The sequence below is a fragment of the Delphinapterus leucas genome, chromosome 11 (assembly GCF_059928025.1).
Source record: "Delphinapterus leucas isolate spDelLeu-1000000601 "Yukka" chromosome 11, BTC_Dleu_Yukka2, whole genome shotgun sequence".
Taxonomy (NCBI): Eukaryota; Metazoa; Chordata; class Mammalia; order Artiodactyla; family Monodontidae; genus Delphinapterus; species Delphinapterus leucas.
Genome location: NC_143139.1, coordinates 19,284,469 through 19,310,118, shown reverse-complemented (window position 1 = coordinate 19,310,118; position 25,650 = coordinate 19,284,469). Strand labels below are relative to the sequence as shown.

General features: G+C 37.0%; 1 protein-coding gene across 11 annotated transcripts in view; it reads left to right on the top strand.

Annotated features, from left to right (window-relative positions):
* The window catches only part of SOX5 (SRY-box transcription factor 5), a 997,502-nt gene that overhangs the window by 773,067 nt on the left and 198,785 nt on the right, over positions 1-25,650 (top strand). For all 11 annotated transcript variants that reach the window (XM_089919966.1, XM_089919964.1, XM_089919967.1 and 8 more), the window contains 3 exons: positions 6,753-6,839; positions 15,312-15,484; positions 20,667-20,735. In XM_089919966.1, the coding sequence (XP_089776092.1) occupies positions 6,753-6,839; positions 15,312-15,484; positions 20,667-20,735 (329 nt within the window). The remainder of the gene's footprint in view (positions 1-6,752; positions 6,840-15,311; positions 15,485-20,666; positions 20,736-25,650) is intronic.

The window sequence follows — 25,650 nt, the reverse complement described above, 5'->3', positions numbered from 1 at the left end:
TAGTCTATGCAAGGAAATGCACTTGCTTTCTGAGTGATGGAGTGGATAAAACTAGGAGAGTTTCATAAGTCTGTAGCTTAATGGATATTTTGTGTAGGAAATATAGAACCATCTTTTGAGGAGAAAACCCAAGTTTATTGATATGTAGCAGTTATAGCATATTGATTTTTTTTTTTTTTTTTTTTTTGCTGTACACGGGCCTCTCACGGTTGTGGCCTCTCCCGTTGCGGAGCACAGGCTCCAGACGCGCAGGCTCAGCGGCCGTGGCTCACGGACCCAGCCGCCTCGCAGCATGTGGGATCCTCCCGGACCGGGGCACGAACCCGTGTCCCCTGCATTGGCAGGGGGACTCTCAACCACTACGCCACCAGGGAAGCCCCTAGCATATTGATTATGGTATATTAAATCATGTAATGAAAAAATATTCTTCTAAAATATGGTATAAGATTGGATATAATTGAACAGGTGTGTTAACAGTTATAGCCTGTACGCTGAGAAAACTTAAGCCTGTGGGTAATGATTTAGATATTGCAATATTCCAAAAACTGGTTGCACATTAAAAATTTCAAAACTTGAGTCAGCAGGCCAAAGAATTTTTTTTTCTCTTAACCAAGCTCTTATTAAATTTCAAGTGGAAACAAAGAAATATTTTGGCACTACTAAAAGTAAAGTATTTCTAGAGCTTAATTCACTTCAGGATGATTACATATAAAATGAGGCTAATTGAAATCCTAATGCTTTGGAATTTCAGATGTGTTTCTATTGTGTGTTGTGGTGTGTGTTATTTTTTGACATTTCCTAGAAGAACTTGATATTTCCAGTAGCGGACTAGCTGTAGTGCTTGGCTCATGAGACTATTACAAGGCCTTCTGGTCTTCAGTGCCCAGATCCACTCCAGATATGTAGAAGTTTTTATATTACTAACATTGCATTGTTTGATACTTGCCCCCAAGTGTTGTCTAGACATGCAGCAATTGTCAACCTGAATTGAACTCTTACTGGTATATGATTTCCAGATTTAGCCCAACCTTCCCCTCAAAAATAATCTTATTATCAGTAATTGAATAAGTAACTAGCAAGGCCGTAATTAGCTTTTTGAAGAAAACTGTAGTTAGCCAAGTGTACTAACTAACGTTTATAACTATTCTATATTTTCATGGGAGCCATCAAGTGAAAGCTTCCAAGGGGAGGATATTGAATTAACAGCACCTAATCCTAACAGACGTTCACCACCCAGACCACCTATCATCTAATTATTGTCTAAAACTAGATGAGGTGCATAAAACTGGACTAACATTTTACTTTTGAAAAGTTTGACTCTTTATTAAAAGAACTCATTGCGGTGCGTGGTATATGGAAAAGAACGCTAAACTAGGAGTTAGGCTTCAAGTGCTGCCTTCATCATTAATTAGATTTATTATCTTAGGCGAGTTTTAACCTTAAGTTAGATTTTCAGTCTGTAAAATGAAGAGTTTGGTCTAGACTAGTTATTACCCAACTTGGATTGAGCAAAACAGTCATCTCCCAACACTAGTTTCCTTGGTCAAATATGTAATCCATAACTCACTTAAAGATTGACAGTCTGTTAACACATAAAGTGGTCTAAATCTTGTAAGAAAAAGAAATGTCAATTTGTTTAATGTTAATTAGATTTACATGACAGTGGAATGCTTATTTTATTTGTTTGCTTTAGTGTTACTTGTAACCAAGCAATTTATGTTGGTCGGTTACAAGTAAACCAACCAACATAAATTTATGTCCAGTATATGTTTTAGTAAATTAGTTTTGTGGAATGCTTATCTAAATGTTATCTAAAGCTCCTTCCAGGTTTAAAATGCTGATTCTATGATATGAATAATCGATACATGCTTTTACTTCTTGACTTTGAAGGAGGTATTAGTATATTTTTGACGTTCAACCATATTGTTGTTCCTTCCAAAAGACAACTTTCATCCCTAAATGTGCACCCTATCACATGTCAGGAATAACACAGCTTAGTTTAAGCCACAAAATTAAAGTATAAACAGTGGTAGATTTGGTATGACCTAACTCCTGGGACTTTGTTTAAAAAGTCACATATTATACATACATATTTTTTGCTTGTTCGATTTTTTCAATGAGCTCTGCCACTGCAGCTCAAGGGAGATTAAGGAAAAAAAAACCCTACATAAACACAAAGCAAAAACCTGAGCCTGTGTGTAAAGCTACTGCACTGGAGCGAATGTGGTTTAATTCTTGGCACTGGGAGCTTGTTGGAGAATTACAATATGTTGGCATGAGTCTCTGGGTTGGGTCTCATTGTTCCAGATGAGGGAGTCAGTCTTAAGGGTGTTTGGCACTGAAGGGAAAAAGGAGTGAGAGTTATAGGGAATGAGCAGGCCCTAAAGAGGCAGGATGCTGTTGTAACAATGGCTGGCACAGTTAGGGGGGCCATTCACTGGCGGGGATTGCCATAGGCACTGATGTGAAGAACCATATGTGAGTAAAAGAGGCAAGGGTAAGAAGGGAAAAGCAAGCAAACATATCAAAAGGGTCCTGATGGCAGAAAGAGACAAAAGTAATCCAGTTAGAGTCATCTTCCTGTTAATGGATTGACTGATAAGGATAACTTTCATTTCTCTCTAATTTATCTTACAGCTTATTTCTTAATATTTATTTTATTTTCTCTTTAAAAATAGATATGCATTTACCTTACCCCTAAAAAGACAGATTCTGTAATTAAGAGGCCGTGTTTTTGTATTCCATCTGTTCTACTTTCTGGCTAGGTGATGCTGGGCCTTGGTTTTCTTACTGAGCCTTAGTTTTCTCATCTGCAAAATGGATATAATGATAATATACAACATTGACAAATATTGTATCTGACAGCATTCTGTAAACTGAAATGCCATGCAAATAATAATAACTATTATTATCTGTCATGCTTATTTTAATATAGCGAGCTCTAGCTTTAATTTTAATGATAATCATGGTACTCCAATGCTTGGGAGAAGTAAATCTCAGGAGACTCTTTAAAGTGTTGAAAGTAAAACTATGACACATCTTAACATGAAAATAATGGATAATCCAGAATTTGAACATTTGGGAATAACTGTATGTCCAGAAACATACCATACTCACAGTTTAAAATACAATTCTACATGTATTTTTTTAAAATCACATCTTAGAAAGTGGAATATTTAATAGATAACTACTATCTCTTTTACTCCATAAGCACTGAAGTAGCAGTTACATAATTGTGTCAGATTTCACTTTAATCATATTCACACATTAATGAACAGGTATATTATAAATATTGAGATTTTGCCATTTGATCTTTCACAGTTTTAATCATTTATATTCTATGGGATCTTTACCATTTTCAGAGAAATTCAGTCATTGGTACATGTCCATTTATTGTGATCATTATTGTGAGATCATTTCATACCACTTCTTCATGAACTACCAGTGGAAATAAATTCAAACAGTAGCAGTTGTAGAATATTGAACATGGATTTGCTTAAAGCTCTTTGTTTTACAGTAATTCAGACAGAGAGGTGAAGTAGGTGAAAAGATATGCTTTTGGTCCCCCTGAGCTAGATAGTGTTAAAGTCCTGGTGAGAATCCATATTGTTTGACTTATAGCCCAATAGTCCTTCCACCTTATGAATGCATTTTCATTTCAATGCATATATCTGCTATATGGTCATAGGTTTTCCTTAAATCACCCAAAATTCTACAGTTCAAAGTCATATAGTGGGACTACATCCTGAACATATTGAAAATTGTAAGGAATCTTGGCTTTTAATCTCATCATGCTGCCCATAGGTACATGTTACCCTGGGACATTCAATTTATCCTTTCAAATGTTTACTTCGTCCATCCACTGGAGTTAATAACAATAGTTTTTCTGACTGTCCATGGCTGTTTTGCAGGTGAAATGCAGTAACGTGTGTGTACTAAAAAGAGCAAAGGCTTTGGGATCCAGTAAGTTGAACTTAGCTCTGTATTGGGCAAGTCACGATATTTCTCAAAGCTTTGGTTTCTTAATGGTGAAACAGACATACCACTATCTAATTCAGGGGATTATTATGAGAAGTTTGAGATACCACATGTAAAGGACCTGGTACACTGTTTCTCACTTAACCCTCAAAATGGCAGCTATCATTATCGTCATCAATAAGAGACTTAGGAATTTGTAGGGAAAAAAATAAACCTTAGTCCAAGGCTCAGCTCTGCCCATTACATATGGTGAAACGTCAAACAAATCCTTTTCTTCCTTTGGTCTTTTTCTTAACCTGAAAGATGGATATAATAACACAATCTGAGTCTTCAGATTTTTGCTTTGATTACATGAGAGAATACAGGTAAAAGCATCTAGCATAGCTCCTGGCACACAGGCTGTTCAATAAACGTTTATTGAATCTGAGTTTAAACCTCATCCAAATTGCAAGTATTATTGTCTTTATTCATCCACAGGCATGACAACCCTGAGTTAGATACATTTCTGATTTTACATCTTGCAAATTACTTGGTCTTAAAGAAGTTATTCATTTTTTTCTGTAGTGTATGTTAAAAGTCAGGTACTTGAAAAAACTGGCTTTGTATGAGAGCCTCCTATCTTTATGCAAGTTAATAAAGAGGCCAGGAATGTTGTGCAGGTTTCAGAAATCTGGCGGCTGTTTCTTTAACTCTGCAACTTAGACAGAAGACTTCTGTTTCTTTATGAGCACACTACAGTGAATATTTTGTCTAGCTGCAGGGGAAAAGCTTTGTCATGGACTTTGCAGACAATAGCCTTAAAAGTAAAATGGTCTGCTTTTGGTGCCGGGAGGTTCAGGGGCCTATTGTTAGTGCACAATGGATTTCTATTGCTGCATTCCTGCTTTGCAAGGTTTGTTAGCTTTTAATGACTGACGGTACTCTACTGCAAATACCATATTGGTTGGACCCTGTTTACACGCAACTCAAGAATTTCTGTAGAGTGCTGGAAAAAAGAAACAGTGGTATTTGTTTGACCTACTCTGTTAAGGTTTAAAAAATGATTTCACTCACCAAGTGTTTACTGCGAATGTAGAAACATTGGCTATCCCTGCAGAAGTATTTTAAAGTTACTTGTAAAGCCTCAGTGAACAGAAATATTGATTACAGTAAGAAGAGGTTTAATGCATTTTATTACTCAGAATTGTCATTACCATTTTCAAAACACTGTGGTATAGAAATAGGGATATTTTAAGAAAAAGTAAAATCTTTAGGATCTTTTTTCCTTAAATGTGAAAAAATAGAAAGATATATTTTGTTACAAACGAAGAAAAAAACCATTTCACACATTCCATGTAAATGTGCACACAGTAGTTGTGGGGTGTGTGTGTGTATATGTACACACTATACATACAGGCTATGTGAAGAAGTAATCATTCAGAGCTTTTCGCTATGTTATTTTCCCCAAGTTTTTGACATCTGAAAAAGAAGCAATCCACGCTGCCACAGTTTTTCCAAAGAAAATCCCACCTCCCGTGCGTTGAAAACTCCACGCAGGCTTTGTGACTCTGATAGCTGATGTCTTTAAGATGAGGGCCTGAGAAAGTAGATAGCATTAGCCGAGATGATGCTGAAGACGCTATAAATGCATTTTATTGTGGGGAAAATTAACGCTTTTCTAATAATCTTAGGGTCTCTAGGCCAGACTGTCCCTTTGATAAGTTAACATGTACTCCCTTTATGCTCCTAGTAGGGGGTAAACAAATGTCTGAACAAACACAAATACGCATAAACACCAATGTGGAGAATGGCAGTGTGTGTCTTCGATCCAGATAATAAGTGTGGGTATTGTTATTTAGATGGAGCATACTGGGACACTTATCTTTTAGTACACACCATTTTCTAACTGAATGCAGTGCTAATCGTGGGATTGAAAGCCATTGTAATTGTGTACCCATCTAAATGCTGACAAGAATATAAAATTACATTATTTGGAACTGAGTTTGATGTTTCGGAGTTTTATTAGCATTTATATTTACTTATACATTAAAATTCAACACAAAAGGAGAGATCAAAACCATGTGACGTATAGAAACAAATGTCAGACCACCACATAACCCTGCTCTCTAAAATCTGTGTGTCCTGTCTTAATACAGGACATTTTAAAAGAGTGTGATACAAATCTGAAATAAGCAAATAATAAGTTTCCATTATAGGCATTACTTACTTGTCTAGATTCTGCAATCTTTGTAAAGCTTCTTTTACACCAACTCTTTTTTATATGTTCACGGTACTGGCAAATCTTTCCACAGTGTGCTAACCACCACACGATGTTAAACACATATTATGAAGTGGATGTAATTGTAAACACACAGAGGGACATAATTACATGTAGCAGATTTAAGAGCTAATTCTTTGCCTTTTTTTTTACTCTGCATTTTATCAACATAATTATTTTTTGACTGCAGACTAACACCCTGAAATTGACAAGCATCCATTATAGCAGGAATTTGTTCACCAAATTGGAAAACAATGAACTGCAGGTTTATATGTACCCATTGTCATAAAGAATTAGTACAGCTTTGTTCCACGAGAGGAAAAAGCTAATGATTTTGGAACAGCAGGTGACAAAACACATTCTTTTTTTCCTCCCCTGTTATCAGTTTGTTGATGAAGTCATTATGAACTGGGACCAGGGTAGGGATGGCCTTCTTTTTAGCAGAGAGACTTTTAATGAGCTTCGTTATAAAGAGAGTCACATTGATTTGCTTACCTGTTTTTATTTCTTTACTTAGAAACCCCCAGTATTGAAAAGCTACTATCAAAGGACTGGAAAGACAAGCTTCTTGCAATGGGATCAGGGAACTTTGGTGAAATAAAAGGTAATGTGTTTGCAATTATTTTGATCTAAAATGTACCGAAATGAATCTGATATTTAGAAATATTAGTGGTGATAAAGTATTTCTGCCCCCATGCACTCTGTCTTTGGTGTTTCTTCCTTCTAGCTTGAAAAGGGATGTACAGTGGTTCTTATTTTCTCTCTGTGCCTTATAACAGTATGTTTTTTTAACAGAATAACCCCACTATATCTTTAACAGTATTTGACTTTCATCTTTTTTTCTAAATTTTAAATGACTTACTTTATAAGTACAAATGTATCTACAGCAGGGTTAAAAACTGTATGAGATGATTTTATACATGCTACATATTAGAAGTATGAATATACGTAATCTCCACTTAAAACCAGGAATGACAAAGGGAGAAGGTTTAATTCCTCATATAAAAATAAAATCAAGTGGTGCTTTCAATTAATTAAAAAGTGTGTTTTCTCAGAGCATAGCAGGCAATCTATGGTTTTCTGTTTGTTGCCAATAGGACACTTTTGAATCTGAGTTCTAAAGGATTAATTTTAAGGAAAAACTACTTATTAATATTAATATATTTTGTTATGTATTACTCTGTATATTTTTGATAGAGGCTGACTATATATTTTAAATATCACCAGATTTATATTGATATACATGTAGAAATCTGTGTGTAAATAACTGTTTTGCATATGTGTGTACGTGCAAGTGTTCTCCCACTGAGAGGCAATCATCTCTCTTAAGGCTTTACTACATCAGAGCATCCTGGAGAAGGGCAAAGGACAAATCAGTCTTCTCAAATGTTTGACTTACATGATGTCAGCATCTCTGTTTGGGAAACTTCCATAAAATGTTTGCTTGAGTATCTCACTTTTCATCCATATATTTGGAGTTTACATATATTCAGGCTACGATTACGTGTGAATGGGTGGTGAGAAAGTGAGTTCCTGCCAATCAGCAAATTAAGTAACCAGAACCTATAATGGAATGAAATTCAAACAAGTAATAATTAATATCCCTTGAAGAGCTTGAAGACAAAGTTTAAAGAGAACAGAAAAGTTTAATTTTCTGTTTTGTTGGATTTTAACCCATTTGCACCTGAGATGCAGGATGTATTCTCCAAGGTTCTTTATTCTCCTGTGACCTGGGTAATAACTGAGAGCAGAGCAGAGAAGACCGCCTGTTCCAAGCCTTGTGATCTCATTCCATTGGAGGACAAACATTTTTCCCTCCCCCCTTTTCCTCACAAGTCTAACTTAAAAGCAGCAACAGCAGTGATGATAAGCTTAGAGGAAAGAAGCTCAGCTGTCCTTTCAGGCTTGCCTGTGGGGTTAGTTCAGGAAGCTGCAGTACAGTCACAAAAGAAGTTTCTGTCTTTAATTTTGAGTTTTTTAAGCTTCACATTCAGAGCACAAGTTTAGTTATTGTCCTCTGGTTCTGTTCAAAAAGCTGTTTTCTGATGCATTTAAAAGCAACTGTAGATCTTTCTTCTGTTGGGGGCATGGTTGTTAGGTGCTCGGATCAGGTTTGGCAGAAAACTGGAGGAAAAAAGCGCTGGGTTACTTTTCCTATTGACTGCCCGTGACAGTTGCAATTACTATCCATTGTTCATAGGTGGCTCGAAAGTGGAGAGGATACAATAGTGTGTTGCCCTCTGGGGGGAAATGAATTTGACTTAATGGTTCTTGGGTGGGGGGGCGGTCAGACCCTATGATTATGTGCTCCAGGAATGTGGTTTTCATACCACCTCAGACGAAGTTAGTCAAGAACAATAGCCCAGCTGTTTGGCCCCTGTTTTTTATGAGGCAGATAAAGGTGTTAAGTCTCATGTATGCGTAGACTGTTTTCAGTCAGGGTAGGGAAGGATAAGCATGACCTTTTTTTTAATCTGAAAATATGAACTTATTCAATTATTAGATAATTTATTACTGATAATTCAGAGCAATATATCTGAGTAGAACCTTTGTATATATTAGGATGTTTACAGCCTTTACAGTATTTACTGTCTTCTTGTGGATTGAAACTCTTCTCCTCCATTTACACTGGTCAGTTTTCACTTAACTTTTAATTAGTTCCAGGAAACATGAGTGAGTGAATGAATGCGTGTGTGTGTGTGTGTGTGTGTGTGTGTGTCCATTCTTGAATATCTAAGACCACAGCCAAGTGAGGGCAGAGCTCAGTTCCTAAGTGCCGGCTTCAAGTTGCTGTGAGTGAATTAGTTTCAGCGCATTTGGACAAAGATTAAACTTACAGCTTGGCAAAATTCAACGAAGTGTTTCTTACTATTACTATTTAAAAAGTGAAAATGATAAACTTTTAAAAAGAGGAGAAATAAATAGCATTTGGTCTGGATAGTTTAGCTGTCAATAAAGAGTTGTCATATGCACTTAAAGTCAGTCTCATTTTTCAGGAAACAGTGTGAGTTAGGAAAGGTCACCCGTTTCTGAAAGCATAACATTATTTTTCATGTTAGATTAGAACTTAGACCATTTTATGGTCTGGTACTTTGGAAATGTGCAGTAATTAGGTTTTAAAGTTACATTAGAAACAATTCTCTAAAAAAACACGCACAAAAGTACACTGGATTCAGTTTTCCAGAACAAAAGAGTTTGACTAAAAAGGTCTACCGATAGCAAACAGTCAATATATATTATAAACTGATTAGATGACTACAGACATAATTTATTTCTTCTTCTCTAATCAGCCGTATAGTGTAACTGGCCATTTACAGAGGTTTCTTTGCCCTTATCTATAGCAGAAGCACTGAGTAATGGTTGTGGCAGAAGCACTGAGTAATGGTTGTGTGAAAGATGAAGAAATACATTTTATAGCCTCATAGTTACTGAGAAGGGAAAAAACAGTGCCTGCACTCCAGTTGGCAGCCAGTAGCATCACACATTGTTTCAGCTAGCATGAAATTCCATTACACTGAAGGTCATTGCATTGGCACTTCACCTGAGGACAGTATCTGGGGATCCATGGCAGCTTTGACTAATCTAAACAGATCGTCTGTTTTTCAACAAAGCCATTGCAAAATGTGTATTTTACCGACTTAAATTTATTTGTAAAATTATAACAAAAATATCTTCATGCAAAATTCTCTTAAAATATTTCTATTTTGTTCAGGCTATAAAAGCAGGGCATTGTTTGAGAGGTTTTCTGAGTAGGGCACTCAGAAAAGCCTAGATCAGTTTCTCTACCTGCCTTGTTCGAAGAATTCTTCAGAGCCTTGTTTCTTTCCCATTGGTATCCCAGGTAGACCCTTCTCACCCTGCTCAGAATGCATTAATTTAGGCCAGTAAAGTGTTATATCTGGTATTAAGGAAAATGCCAGTTGTAGTCGGTATAATAAAAAATTGGCTCTTTTTGAAAGCTATAATTTTGTTCTTTCTAGAAGATGGGACATAAAGGCAAACACCAAACAGCTCTAGAATGCCAATAATGGATTCAAGTAAATAATCCATTCCACAATACTATGGTCTTTCAGAACTCATGAATTAAAGTCATGCTATGTAGATTCAACACGAGGATTAAAGTAGATCCCCTCTTAGGTGACATAACATTTTGATATGAAAGAGATATGTAGATTTAGTATATGGCTTGAAAGAGATGATTCTGTTTAAATAACATTAGACGATTTGAAAATAAGCAGGCTTGGAACAGGAATCAGGTCCCAGGTAATAATCTAGTAAGAGGTATCCTTGGATTTTTATAAATTTAAAACATGGAAACTAAAATCTCAGCATTTAGATATGTAAGGGTTTGTATAACTTTGAAAGCTGTTTTAAACCCATTCTTTTAAAAGTCCAGTAGCTATTTAAGAAACACATGGTTTGCTAATTACCTTGTGACTGTTTCATTTGTGCATAAAATATATATATATATATATATATATATATATATCTTCACATTTTTTCAGAGGGGTTGGAAATGTTGATTATTTTCTGAGGGAACTGTTGTATCTGGAATTTGTTTAACATAAGAGTCAGCCATAAGGAAGGTACATAACATATAGTCATTTACTTCTAAATAAAGTAAATGTTTAATGTTTTTAATCTACTAAGCTTGTTTTATAATTCCTTGTAGTTGCTTATGAGTAATGTTTTCACTTTTTGTAAAAACTATTTCATAAGAACTGAAGAAAGACTACTGGGGCACAGAACATAAATTTTTAAAATAAGTTTGGCAGTGTCTATAAAAGCAGAAAGCGACTTTATGTTTTCTGCAAATCAGTTACTTGCTCTGTCTTGGGAAGCCAGAGTCCTCATGCCAGTGTATAAACACAGCAAGCGATGGGAAGAGACCAATCAGCCACTGGCTCTCATTGATTTGTATATTGATAATCCAGTTCACCAGTTAAGAAGTTATAGGGCTTCCCTGGTGGCGCAGTGGTTGAGAGTCCGCCTGCTGATGCAGGGGGCACGGGTTCGTGCCCCGGTCTGGGAGGATCCCACGTGCCACGGAGTGGCTGGGCCCGTGAGCCATGGCCGCTGAGCCTGCGCGTCCGGAGCCTGTGCTCCGCAACGGGAGAGGCCACAACGGTGAGAGGCCCGCGTACCGCAAAAAAAACAAAACAAACAAACAAACAAAAAAGAAGTTATATATACCTTTTACAGCAGGCACTTAATAATGCATATTTTAAGCAGATACTCTTGCATATTTAATCTAGGGTTTATATTTGAAAGTAAAAATATTCTCTCCTCAACATTTTTCTCATTTAAAAATACATTCATTCATTTAACAAGTATTCATCTGTCCGAGGGTTGTGAAGATCCTAAAATTAAAATAATTGTAAAACCATTGTTTTTTCTTGTAGATGTGGACTCCAAAGCTTACGCTATCCAGATCATTGGATAATAGAATTTACCTAAAACATTTTCCTCTTTTAAATTAACATTTCTCTTACTAGGGAAGCATGATGTAGTTAAAAAGATTTGGTGTCTTGTTGCCCTGATTCTCTCAAAGACTTGTGGAAATGAGGTTACCTCTTTTGGTTTATTTCCTCATCCCTTCATTTAAAAACAGTTGCATTGATTACATGCCTGTTTATGTACAGCCACTTTGCTTACACCCTTTACAAAATTATTGTAACAAAGTCATTTTATTCCTATTTTATGTAGGAAGAAATTGAGTCTCAGAGAGAGAGAGATGAATTATCCAAAACCACGTGCTTTAGTTGTGACAGGGTCAAGATGTGACTCTAATTCTGTCTGCCTTCAAAGCCTGTGCTCTCTACATGATGCTTGGTAGTCCGTCTTAGTAAAGTTGGAATGGGTGATCTCTAAAATCCTTTAAAACATGAAAACTTATTCAGACCCACCACAGCTAGATGAAGAGTCCCTCTGAGATGCACCCATCATTAGCCTGCCTCCATGGTGAACTTTCCTTGTAGACTGTCTAGCTTACTGTAGGCCCAAAGTTTGGAACCCAGTACGTATTTGATGAATGGATGACCAAGAAATGCCATGTTTCGAGATGGCTATTATTGACTACATTCCAGTCTCTAAGTGCAGTAAATTGAATGTGATATTAAAAACAAAACAAAACAAAGCTGTTTTTTACGTTTTAAGTACAATACCCAAGTAAGCGGATGGAATAATCTTGGGAAAAGGTTATAAAATTACAATCTCCATTAAAAGGTAGACATTTGTAGTAAGAAATTGTATAGAACCATACTTTTTAAAAAAGGTAAGAACGACCCTTGCTTTCACTGTACAAATGATAATGCACACATCTTGTTCATAATGTCCCAGAAACAAAATATCCAGCCATGGGGTAACAATGGTAAAGACCATAGCTACTTTTCAATTGTTCCATTTCATTCTGATAGTCGCCCTTAAAACTGATAGCTTTCACGGGAATTTCCTGGCAGTCCAGTGGTTAAGACTTGGTGCTTTCACTGCCAGGGAACTCCCGCAAGTCAAGCAGTGCAGCCAAAAAAAAAACCTGATAGCTTTCCATAGTACATATATTTTAAAATCCAAGCCAAAGTCCACCTTTTAAGATATTGAAGCAAAAAGAATTAAACTATTTTTTCAAAATAAATTACAGAAATCTGAAAGAAGGTAAGAATATTTATCGTATTAGCAGTGTACACTAGAATATCAATTTATACTGTCATGTTATACATGATTGCATTCCTTATGTAATTTTAATAGATTCCAACTTCTAAGAGTAAAGGATATATAACTAAATTTTATCAAAGTTTGATTGCATTCGTTGTCAATGAAAAAGACCAATGCACAGATGTTTGTAAGTTAGATAACTTAAATATTCCTTTGATGAAATAGAATAATGCCATTCATACCTTCTGATGAGGGGGTCTGACTTTTACTCTAGTTGGATAAGACTGCCATTGAGAAAAGCTTTAGTTGTAAATTTAGAATAACTTAAGTTTGTTTCTATTCATTATATTTTCAGTTCATTCAACAAATACTGCTCTCTGTCTTGCCATGTGCTATGTTCTGGAGATGTAATGGTAGCAAATGGAGTAGACAGATTTCTGCCCTTCTGGAGCTTACACTCTAGTAGAGGCACTTGCTTTTTTTTTTTTTTTTTTCCAGTTTTATTTTATTATTATTATTTTTTACATCTTTATTGGAGTATAATTGCTTTACATTGGTGTGTTATTTGCTGCTGTATAACAAAGTGAATCAGCTATATGCATACATATATCCCCATATCCCCACCCTCTTGCCTCTCCCTCCCACCCTCCCAATCCCACCCCTCTAGGTGGTCACAAAGCATCAAGCTGATTTCCCTGTGTTATGCGGCTGCTTGAGGCACTTTCATTAGGCAGAATTTTTAAAGGCAACGTAATGAATGACTTTTAGATCCTTCAGGTGGATTACCAGTTGAAAGCAACAACATTTCCATAAAAAAAAACAAAGCAATTTGAGTCCTGTCCAAATTATAACACTGATAATCTAAGGAACACCAACAATAAAAGAAAAAAAAAACATCCTGGCAAAGATTGACTGTTGCTTTGAATTAAATGTGTGGTAATTTTTTTGAAGGAAGAAATATAATCTCTAGTTTACTTTCAGCATCAAAATTCTAGGACTTTTCCTTTCCTGAGTGACTCTTCCTTCCTTTTACTTTTCCTTTAGTTATATCAAAACTCCCAAAGATTTACTGTGATTTTGATTGTAACTTCAAGCCATATATCTATTGCATTTTGGTAGAATAGAACAATATTGGGGAAATATAAGCTTCCAAAGACTTTTTCTTGTTATTTCAAATGTATTTGAAAGCATCCTTAACTTAAGTAATCCTAATAAGGGTTATTTATCTATTTGCATAGAATCATACATTGTCACTCAATTAAGGACTTTTCTCTCATCTTAAGAAGTTTATTTATTTAATTCATTTAAGAAAAGGTTATGGGGTGCCTACTATGTGCTAGGCATTACTCTGGGGACATAGTATTAAACAAAAAAAGCTAGAATTCTGCTATCATGGAGTTTATACTCTACTGGGAGATTCAGTAAATAAATATGTCAATAATGGTACAACATATGGTGCTAACGACTATAATCTTGGATTTAACTGTAATCTTGGGTGGCCATAATGTGATCAGTTAGTTTTCCAACTACATTTCATTATTTCATGAGAGCATAAATTTATATTCTCAAACTTGAATATTTTTTCTGCTAGCTATATTCTATTTTTGAAGAAAGCTTCTGAGTGGCATATGAGAAAACAGTCTAAAACGTGATTAACTAATAGAGTTTTCCTTTTTAAATGTAGAATTCCTTAATTCTGGTTCTTCAAGATTCTCTTTTTAAGAAAAGAAGAATCGTATTACTGATAATAATACCCTTGATCTCTTAATAATTGTGGTTATTAAATTTTCATGTTTTGTCTTGCCTCTTTGATACAAAAAAAAAAAACAAAACTACTTACGGGGCTTCCCAGGTGGCGCAGTGGTTGAGAGTCCGCCTGCCGATGCAGGGGACACGGGTTCGTGCCCCGGTCCGGGAAGATCCCACATGCCATGGAGCGGCTGGGCCCGTGAGCCATGGCCGCTGAGCCTGCGCGTCTGGAGCCTGTGCTCCGCAACGGTAGAGGTCACGACAGCGAGAGGCCCGTGTACCGCAAAAAAAAAAAAAAAAAACTACTTAGGGCCAAGAACTGTGTTTTAAGCCTCTTTTTATTTCCATCAAACCCCAGCTTAGAACATTAAGAATAATAAATGCTCAGCCAACAGTTTTTTATTTACTTATGAATTAAAAGGGGGAAAACAGCTACAGATTATTACTCATCATAAATAAAAACAATCAAAATATTTGTTCATCCTGATATTTTGTAATGAGTAAATAGCCATCACTTTTTACTGTTGAGTTATAATCTAAAAGAAGGTAAGTATATCTTTGTGTGTCAAACCTTACTCATGTAATAATTCTCTATACACCAGAGTCACTGTCATCGAAAAACCACTCTCTTCTTATTTCTCTTTTCTTACATGTTTTATTGCCATCTTATTTTCAGGGACTCCCGAAAGCCTCGCTGAGAAGGAGAGACAGCTCATGGGGATGATCAATCAGCTAACCAGTCTGCGAGAGCAGCTGTTGGCTGCCCATGATGAGCAGAAAAAACTGGCTGCATCTCAGATCGAGAAACAGCGGCAGCAAATGGAGCTGGCCAAGCAGCAGCAAGAACAGGCGAGTAAGAACTAGAGAACACAGTCAGGTTCCTCAGGTATTGTTCTGCCTGAAGCATATAGGTCACTCTCGGAGGCAAACAAAGATCAGTAAAAGCTTCTCCCCCCTGCCCTGCCTAAGTAAATAAAAAGGCGAAACACCAAAGCGAGCAAAAAACTCATCTGAAAAAGCTTATTAACTATTTTAGCGGTACATAACTTGGAAGTGATTATAATCGAGGTGAAATTCATGAGCACAGTACCAAAAAGAACCGTGGAGAGTCAAGAGACCATTTCCAGTCAGGGACATTAGGAAAGATTTCATTCAATGTGTTTGGTGTGAACTTGGAAGGCTAGGTAGGATTCAACAAGTGAAGTCAATTTCTAATCATGGGGCAAGAAGTTTGGTCAGGAGGCTACTATGATCATCTAAATAAGGTGTGAGACTCTAAACCAGATAGGGTAATGACCATGGAGAAAGAGAAAGAAGGGATAAATAGGTGGAAGAATTATGGTCAGTTGAATTTTTTAAGTGGGCTAAAGAGAGAGGAAAAGCGTTGAGCCTGGGTAACAGGGAAGGTCAAGAGGAGGGCAGATTTGGAAAAGCAGGTGGTTTTGTTATGCGGAATTAGAGCTGTCGTCGGGTTGTCCATCTGAAAGTATGTGAGAGAATAGAAATATCAATTAACAGTTTGGAAGAGAGGGCTGAGCCTCATTTCCTAGATTACCTACATAGAGATGGTAGTTTAAACCACTGGAGACAGTCGGTTTCATTCATTTATTCAAAAAATAGTAATCGAGTGCTTGTGTGCCAGGCACTGTGCTAACTACTGGAGTTACCTCAATTAACCAGAAAGACAAAGCCCCTAATTTCTAGTGGAAAGAGAGACAATTAACAAAGGAAAAGAAAAATCACCAAAATAACTTCAGAGAGTCATAAGTAATTTGAAAACATGCACTGAGAGTAATTTAATAAATATTGATTAATATGACAAGTTTGGGTTGCCATCTTAGCTTGGGTGGTTGGCTCTGCCAGTTAAGCTCAGATCTAAATGACCTATGAGAGGCAGTGGTATTAATATCTAGGGCCAAGGCGTTTCATGCAGAGGAATGACAGGTTTATAGGCCTTAAATGAGAGTAGTGGTGATATCATGAGAAAATGGAAAGGAATTAAGGGAAGAGAGATCCTTGGGAGATGCTGGCATATAGCCGGTAGGGAGAGGAAAATGAACATATCCAGAAGCAAGAAGCTACTAGAGTAGTCATTTAGATTCTCATTGTCAGCCTTTAAGCACGGGGCTTCTCTGGAGCTTTAGTAGCAGAAATCAGATAATAAGAATTGACATGTAGAAGAACAATGCATAGTGGGGAAATGGAGGTAATGCATAAGAAGTATTACTTAAAAGAGGCTTGGTAGTCATGGGAAGGAAAGACAGAAGGTGTCATAGGGTGAGCTTACATATAAAGATGGCACATCTTTTCTAGGACTAAGTTTACCATCCCATGGTCTGGGTTTAGTGCACTCACCGTCTTAAGTGGAGGAGGACTGTTATTTAGTCAAGGGTACTTTTGTATCTACACAAATACTGCAAAACCTTCTAGACAGCTGTCAAAGTGTAAACTAGCAGAGTTGAAAAAGGTGGAGAAACATTCAGATTACATTTGAGGAGCCCTCCTTTCCTTCTGTTTACTTTTCTCTACTTGATGGTTCATCTCTGCTTGAAAGATGATATTTTTATTTTTAATGAAATGTGTCACCATCTTCCTTAAGTATATATTTAGCCTGTTATTGGAGATGACCCTTATTCCTCTTGCTCTACCCGTATGATGAAACAGCTCAGAATGATTGCCCATGACAGTCTAGAAGAACACCACTCTTTTCTTGTTCATAACCCTCAATACCTTCAGACATCTGAATTCAGAAGATCCTAGGAGCCTCTGAAACTGGAACTCAGATGGGGATATTTCTTTGTAGAGAATCCATACTTCGATGGGCCTGAGGGCATGCTTGTCCTAAAAAATCTGAGCAATTACTAATGGAGAGCAAGGTTCCTTACTTTCTCTTTCACACTCTGGCCCATCCTCAAATATCATCAACGGATTCTAGAATTTTTTACTTACTCTGACATTCTCCTTAGAACTTCAGAAATCCTTAGGTTCTTCCAGAAATTCTCCGCTGTATTGGAGCGATGCCAGGCAATGCTGCCTATACAGCCTGAGAGAAGATCCCTCCTGAGAGCTACTGGTCAGGTTCCTGGAGCCCGTTCTGCTCTCCCAGATCCTCTCTGCCGTGCAGTGCAGCATCACCACTCTGGTAGTCACTGATCTTTTCATCGGGACACAGGGATATTTCTGAAGGACATTTAGTATTTATTCCTTAAGATTCAGGTTAGGTTTCTCTCACCTTGAGAACTCCTTTTCTGACCCTACTCCCAACACTCCCTAGTCAGTACACTGTGTCCCTACTCTGTGCTCCATTCCACATTCATCTTTTCAACAACTTTCTGTTGAGCACCAATTTGATGCCAGCTTCTGTTTTAGTTAATAGGTTACAGCAAGGAATAAAACAGACCAAAATACCTCATGTATTGAATTCTAGTTGGGAAGAGATAGACAATAAATAAGTAAAATATATGTTGAAAATGAAGCAGAAAAATAGGGATGAGGGTGCCAGGCAGAGAGATAGGCTCTTTTAAAATGACTGCTCAGGGCTTCCCTGGTGGCGCAGTAGTTAAGAATCTGCTTGCCAATGCAGGGGACACGGGTTCGAGCCCTGGTCCAGGAAGATCCCACATGCTGTGAAACAACTAAGCCCGTGTGCCACAACTACTGAAGCCCGCATGCCTAGAGCCCATGCTCTGCAACAAGAGAAGCCACCGCAATGAGAAGCCCACGCACTGCAACAAAGGGTAGCCCCCGCTCACTACAACTAGAGAAAGCCCATGCGCAGCAATGAAGACCAAACGCAGCCAAAAAAAAAAAAAAAAAAAAAGACTGCTCAGGGAAGGCCTCATTGATAGGGTAACAGCTGAGCAGAGACTTGTAGGAGGTGAGGGAGTGACCAATGCAGTCATCTAGGAAAAGAGTGTTCCAGATGGAGGGGAAAGCAAGTGCAAAGGCCCAGAGGCAGGAGTACCCTCGGGAAATAGGAGTACCCTTGGTGTGTTCAGCGGACAGGAAAGCGGAGTGGCAAAGGGAAGAGAGAGAGATGACGTCAGAGAGATAGCAGGAGGCCAGCTCATACAGGGCCTTGCAGGCATCATATGGAAACTGGCTTTTACTCTGAGCGAGACAGAGGGTTTTGAAAAGAGGAATAACACAACACAACTTATATTTTAAAAGGATCTCTCTTGGTGCTGGTTTATAGTAGGCTGCAAGGAGCGAGGGCAGAGGCAGAAAGAGCAGATAGGACGCTATCACAGCAATCCAGGCAAGAGGCAGCAGTGACTTAGAACAGGAGGAAGTGTGGAGGGCTATGAGGCGGTTAGTTTCTTAAGAAAATCTTAAGGCACTTATAAAAGGATTTAAATATCAGCCGAAATATTGATATGTGGGAGGAAAGAACCGGACTTAAGGAAGAGAGTGGTATTTCGTTTTCTACCTTTTCCTTTCTGACTTTTCTTCAGAGAGAGAGAAAGGAATTTCTTTAGGCTGTATTCCTAAGATAAAACAAAAGCATTGAAGTAATTATAATTGTACCAGCATACATAGGGGAAATAAAAAGTTCATTGTGCAGCCATGTAGATCCAACCTCATCATATAGGTTCTTTACTTTCATTCATAGTAATGGACTCTGCATAAATTTTTTCCTGAATTTTTTGCTTTCTGATACAGAGGTTAAGGGATATACTTTCCTAATGAAAACGATAGTGACCATAGCATTGAGAATAAGAATTAGAGCGTATTTATAAGGCAGCTATAAGTTTCATGAGGAGAAGTTACATTCTTGTGAGAAGGTTTCCTGCCCTATCTCATGAAGTGTTTAGAATTTTCTTCTTGTCTCTTCACTCACGCACTCTTCATCAAGTGTTCACTCTGTACTCCTTTTGCATCAGGCTTTGTGCAAATGGTGAGAGCAAAATCTACGTGACCCCTAACTTCACCGTATTTATGAATTTCTACCTAGGAGACAGAAACCTGTTAATTAAAGCAAAAACAAAAGTAAATGTAACATCATAGCATGTGGTATAGTATCAAGTAGGTAGAGGATGTTATGAGAGCGAAAAGCAGGGGGCAGTTGTGCTCGTCTGGCTTAACACTTAGGATGACCACACTGAGGGCTAATTCCTGAGTTTAGTTTTGAATCTGTTGAATTTGTAGTGCCTTTGAGAATGTTGTTGGATAAACGGGTCTAAAGCTTAAAGCAAAGATCCAGGCTAGAGAAACAAATTTGTAATCACTTGGCATACGTGTGGATGTAGGTATAGAGGGAAAAGAATAGAGTCTAAAGTGAGCCTACAACATTGTGTGATGGGGGAGAGCCATTGACAGTAACTGAGAAGAATCAGACTCAGGGGTAAGAGCAAAACAGGGAAAATGTGATGTCATAGAAGCCAAGGGAGAAAGTTCAGGATCAAGGGAAAGCGCTTGAGTATTGAATTCTGATGAAAAGTCAAGCAGTGAGGACGAGAAAACACTTCAGAATTTAAAAAATTGGAAGTGACTGGTGACTTTATTAAGAATCCTGTTAGTAGAGACCAGAATTGAATGTGTTGAGGACTCGGCAGTCAGTTTGTGAGAGGCAGAAATGACAGTGTTTACCAAGACACAAAAGCATACCAGAACCTCACTAAAGAATAGAGCATCTTACAGTACCTTGTCCTGCTCTGAACTCTTTGGCACACACCCTCCCGTTTGTGAAATATTCTCTTTCTTTTCCAAGGGCTGAAAACGTCAGAGGTAAGTACCTCCTTAACATACTGCCAGGAAGAGGGATTTTTGAAACTCCAGCATTTCACACTGGATTGGACCACTGTTGTTGTGTCTTAGGCTTCGCTTTCCAAAAGAAGCATAACTGTTCCTAAGTCTAAATATCTTGTCTGATCCTACTTAAGGATGACTTGCTGGTCCTGTAGGGGCGCAGGCACATCTATCTTCATAAGCTTAATCAGTGTCAAATCAAACTTTGAGACACAGAACGTTAGTAATCTCCCCCTGGGACTGTAATATACTCTTAACTTTTTCATGTGCCGTTTCTCCGCAGATTGCAAGACAACAGCAGCAGCTTCTGCAGCAACAACACAAAATCAATTTGCTTCAGCAACAGATCCAGGTCAGAAACCATAATTTCATACGGACTTCCAATTAAGAAATAGATTTTCTTTCTCATTTTCAGGTGACCTGACTGAAATGAGCTCCAAAATAAAAGTTACTTTCAGCCTAATCATGACGTGTCACCCACGTGCCATGAGAATCTTGCACACGGTGGCTCTGTAACGGGCCCGACTGTGTCGCGATGTTTTAGGGGAGGCAAGCTGATGGTAATTTTTATCCTACACGGAAAGGAAATTATTGTAGAGAAATGTTTCATTTTCTCTATTCTTTAATGTTTAATATGTGCCTGGAAATGTTCTTAATGGGGGAGGTGCAGGGGAACCAAAGCAGAAAGGTTTTCAGTTAGACGTCGGTGGCAGGGAGAACGTTTTACAGTAGGCTCGAGAGCCACGTGTGATCAAGGTGGAAGTGAGGGAGGGTAACGATTTGGTGTTCAAGTCGAATTTCACCCTTCATACTGCGTGGAGAAACGAAGACTGAGGGCTCTATAACCTCCACATTTTTCTTCTGTGGAAATTTGCAAGGATGAGAAGCAAAGCTGCCAGGGAAAGCCTGTCTCCACCACTTGCTTGTGGCATGCGTTTTGCCAAAATTTGTTTCCCTTTCTGAAAATTCCCTTTCTGAAAGCACTCATTTCGTAGAGTATTTAGGAGAATTTAATAAAATCATGGATGGAGAGCTTTAGCGTAGGTGTCAAGGCACATAGTAAGTACTCAATACATACTTGCTGTGACTAGCAAGAAGAGGAAACTAGTTCATGGAGCAATGACTCCGACCTTACGGGACATCATCCATCGGAAATCAGCTGTTGGATTTGCAGTCAGCTTATCTGGGGAGAAATTCATCATTCTCTTGAAGCTGTATCTTGAGAATCCAATATATTTTATTAAGTGTAAATATAAATGACAGAAGCAAACATGTCAAAATTATTTCATCCGCATGTTTATCATGTTTAGACTTATTTGCCAAAAAAGTTTATCCCGTTTTATCTAACTGGGTCAGCTACACTTAATTTCTTTACTGTGGGTTATATAGCCCAGTCAAGGTTTACTCATTCTTATTCTACCTGAGATTTTAATGAGCACAGTTTCAGTGAGACAGAGAAACATCAGTGAAATGTTCCAACCAAGACTCCGTGCCTTCCTTAATTACGAACAGCATATTTCTAATGTGATATTATCTGTCTGTCCATATCTGGAGTGTGGTTATTCATTCAATGGTTTAAAACTGTTTTTCGGGTTTCATGTTTAGCCTGAGCATGCTGCCTTTGAATGTAATTTTAGTTGATGGTACGAGGTTATCTACACTTAAAATGTTTTTGATTATTGAAAACCAAAGATAATAGAATTATTATGGCAATTTCTCATTATAAATAAGATACAATTCCATAATGAGTGGTGTGGTCCTTTGCAAGTCACTTCGTTTCACTGTGATTTGATGAGGGTACCAATGGTTTTAAGTGCTTATAATTTTTATGAGATTGAGATAGTCTTTTGTTACATAGAATTGCAAAAATGTATGTAAACCCGTATTATAAATATGTAGAAGGCTCAATCAGCTGTGTTTTCTGACCATATAAATTGTGCAACACCTTCAGTACTTCCTTGTTTTGCAATTATTCCACAGTTATGACCACTGCGTTCATAATGTGGATTTAAAGCTCTGTCATAATAACAAAATGTTGAAATTGGAGGATTTCTTGCTCCAGAGCATGGAGCATTGTACTTTATAAGGCAGAGCATTTTTTAAATGAAGTACCTTAAACTATTCTAGAAATGACATGACTATAGAAACTGTATTCCAGCGAGCTGGAGCCAAGTTTAATAACTTGCCCAAGATCACATGACTAGTTATAGGTAGAACCAGGATCAGAAGCAAAGTTTTCTGACTGTTAGTTGAAATTTTGCTGAGTATGAGAATTTTAAAAGCTTAGAATTTCTATTTGATCAAAATGTTATGCTGCTGGCCTCCACTAGTTCACAGGGTAGACCAGAAAAAATCCAGTAGTCCCTAAAGGAAATAATGTCACACTGACAGTAATTTGGGGGAAACATTAAAAATGCTGAGATACTATATCTGTGTATTTGTCCTCTTTTCTAGTGTTAGTACAGATAAATGATAACGACGGAGTCAAAACCCATCACGCTATTATTTTTTTTAAAAAGCCTGGGGATGTTTCAGGCAAAAATTAAATACCGAGCAAGAGTGACAGTCTGAAAGGAATTAATTTTCACAGCTTCTAGTATATTCATTAACTGAAATCATAGTTCTAAAGTATATTTTATAAACTGTTAATTTGGAGCTGTCTAACAAACACTTAATAGTTATGAAAATCACAATATATTTAAATTAGTCTATTGAGAGATATGGGAAGCACTGATGTAGGGGCATATGTAGAAACAGAAGATTAAAAACATAGAGGAGATCCTTTTTGGTCCCCACATAAATCTTTAACCATATTTCCTTTATAGAATTTTTTCTCTCCCTTTTCTTCTTTCTACTTCCTCCTTTTCTTTGGCGGCATAGGACAAGGAGGGAGAAGATTAAAAATCAAATCTGCTATAGTAGAAGGCAAATTAAATGTATAACAAATATTATTATGAAATGAATTTTTGTCAATATGTATTCAATGCTCACATAAGAATTTACCATAGATTAAATTTTCTTTGATATCTGAAAATATGTAGTATATTTTGAATTTGATCTACTTTTTTTTCTTTCTTAAATATGGAGCCTTAAGACCTTGTAGAAAAAAACATACCACTTACGTTATTCATCCTGATTGCATTTTTTAGATGTTTTGTGCCATTGTTCCTTTGGACCTTAGAAAACAATGCATTCTAGTTCCTCTCTTGATATAATAGTGGACTGCAGTGTTACTAGTCCACAGTTAGGGCTACATTTAAAATTTTTCTTTCAGCTATAAATACACAAGACGTTCACTTTGTTCAGATATTGGGAAAGTTATGCAATACGTTAGATGGTCTAAGCAGATCTGTGAGATGGATTAGATTGATAGGTAAGAGAGCAGAACGAATTTTCACACTTGATAGCTGTGTTAAATGACAGGAGGGTGATGTCCCCTAACATTTTCCTCTTTCTTTCCTCTCTTTAAAGGAGAGGTTAATTTAGTCATCTTTATTCCATTCGAAGTATATTTCATTCAAGTTTAAAAACGTATGAACAAGTTTGTACGTGTGTGTATGAACAAACATTCACATATTCTAATGACCCAGGTTATTTAAAATTTCTCTTGACCTGTTAATTCTATTTTCTTTCAACTCCAGATGAAAAGAACGGGGGTAAGTTTTACTCTGCAGTTATTTGTTGAAAGAGAAAAATGCCATAAGAATTGGCAAATTAGCCAGTTTATTTAATCACTTAGGGTCAATTCTTTATGAACTGTTCTTATCTCTTTAAAAAGCAACCTTGGCTCTAAAATTGCATGATTCTAATTGGGTTGAAAACTCAATCTACATTATTTCTTTATAAAGACTTTATAGAGTTATAGCCTTCTTCCAGGTTTATTCACATAACTCATGAGGATTAAAAGAAGAATTAAGAGAATTTTCTGTCATTCTTTACAAGATCATAAATCAGTTCATTCTACAAATAAAATCATGCATAATATCAGAAACATCCCATCTTCCCTCAAGAATTTGTCTCTTTCTTTATGAGACCCTTAATTTTAGGAACACTAAGAAGGTTTAGTCTTCCTTTTCTACTATTCAGCAATATTTTTCTTTAATGTTTTTGTTTATTGTCCTTAAAAAAAAGAACATCTTTGCACTTTTACTTACTGTATCTAGCTAACTTTTAATGCACATTAATACGTAAGATGAAATTTGTAAATATTTCAGAGAAAAATATCCTTCTAGATTTTTTAAGGGTAATCTTTTTTTTTTTCTTTTACTCTATTGCTTGTGCTATAGTGCCCATCTTCAGCAGTTTTATTTCCTGACTAACCTCTTTTTTGTAAGTCAGCCTGTTTCTAATACTGTTAGATGGTTTATGTTTCCAGTAACGATCCTAGACGAGTGGTTCATCTTGACCTGATTCACTGTTACCAAAACCTTTTAAAGTAAATGAATGAGTGACCTCTATTCAACGTCCATCATGGCAACAAACTGAATGTTCCTGAAGACTCAAGTTCTCTTTTTGTCTTGAAGCTTTGTATAGGACACGGTTTCTGTAGCTTTGGGTGTGTGTTTGGGGGGGCCGGGGGAAGCATGTCCTAGTTTTAAATTTCTTACCCTTTTTCAATAATACTTAATGGAATTTAAAGTTCTTATTAGCATCTTAGAGGGTCAATCCAACAACATGCTCTAATATGAAATTGACTTAAATATTTTTAAGGGTGAATTTAAAGATATTGTACTTCTTTTCAAATGCATAATTTCATGATTCCCATACTGGAAGCTCAGTGTTTAAACTGTCATAAGAGATGCCACATATTTGTTGCATTCCCTCTTCTGATAAACTTTTCCAACTATTGTTCATTGTGTTCTCTTGGGGGCAAAGAATTGGTACTTAATAACCCCCTGTCATTGTTTCTGATTCATAAGGTAAGCACATGCAGGACTAATAGTAGTTTGGGGTCACTGATTCTGTCTGGAGCTAAGGATTGAGCAAAGGACAAATCTCTGTTCCTTAGTTGTGCAGTGTATATTCCACAGTATGTAGGAGAGAGCTTGATTCTTTAGGTGTTACAGGATTATATGTAACTGTATGAAACTTAAGTGTATTCAGTGGTTAAACAAAAAGATAGAGAGCAGGTTCTATGGATTTAGACATACTCATGTTTAGTTTCTGCATCTTTGTACCTCATCTGCTATGTGATCTTGAGAAATTGCTCAGTCCTTCTGAGTTTCATTATTCCCATCTATTAAATGGGAATTATAGTACCTAAGTCA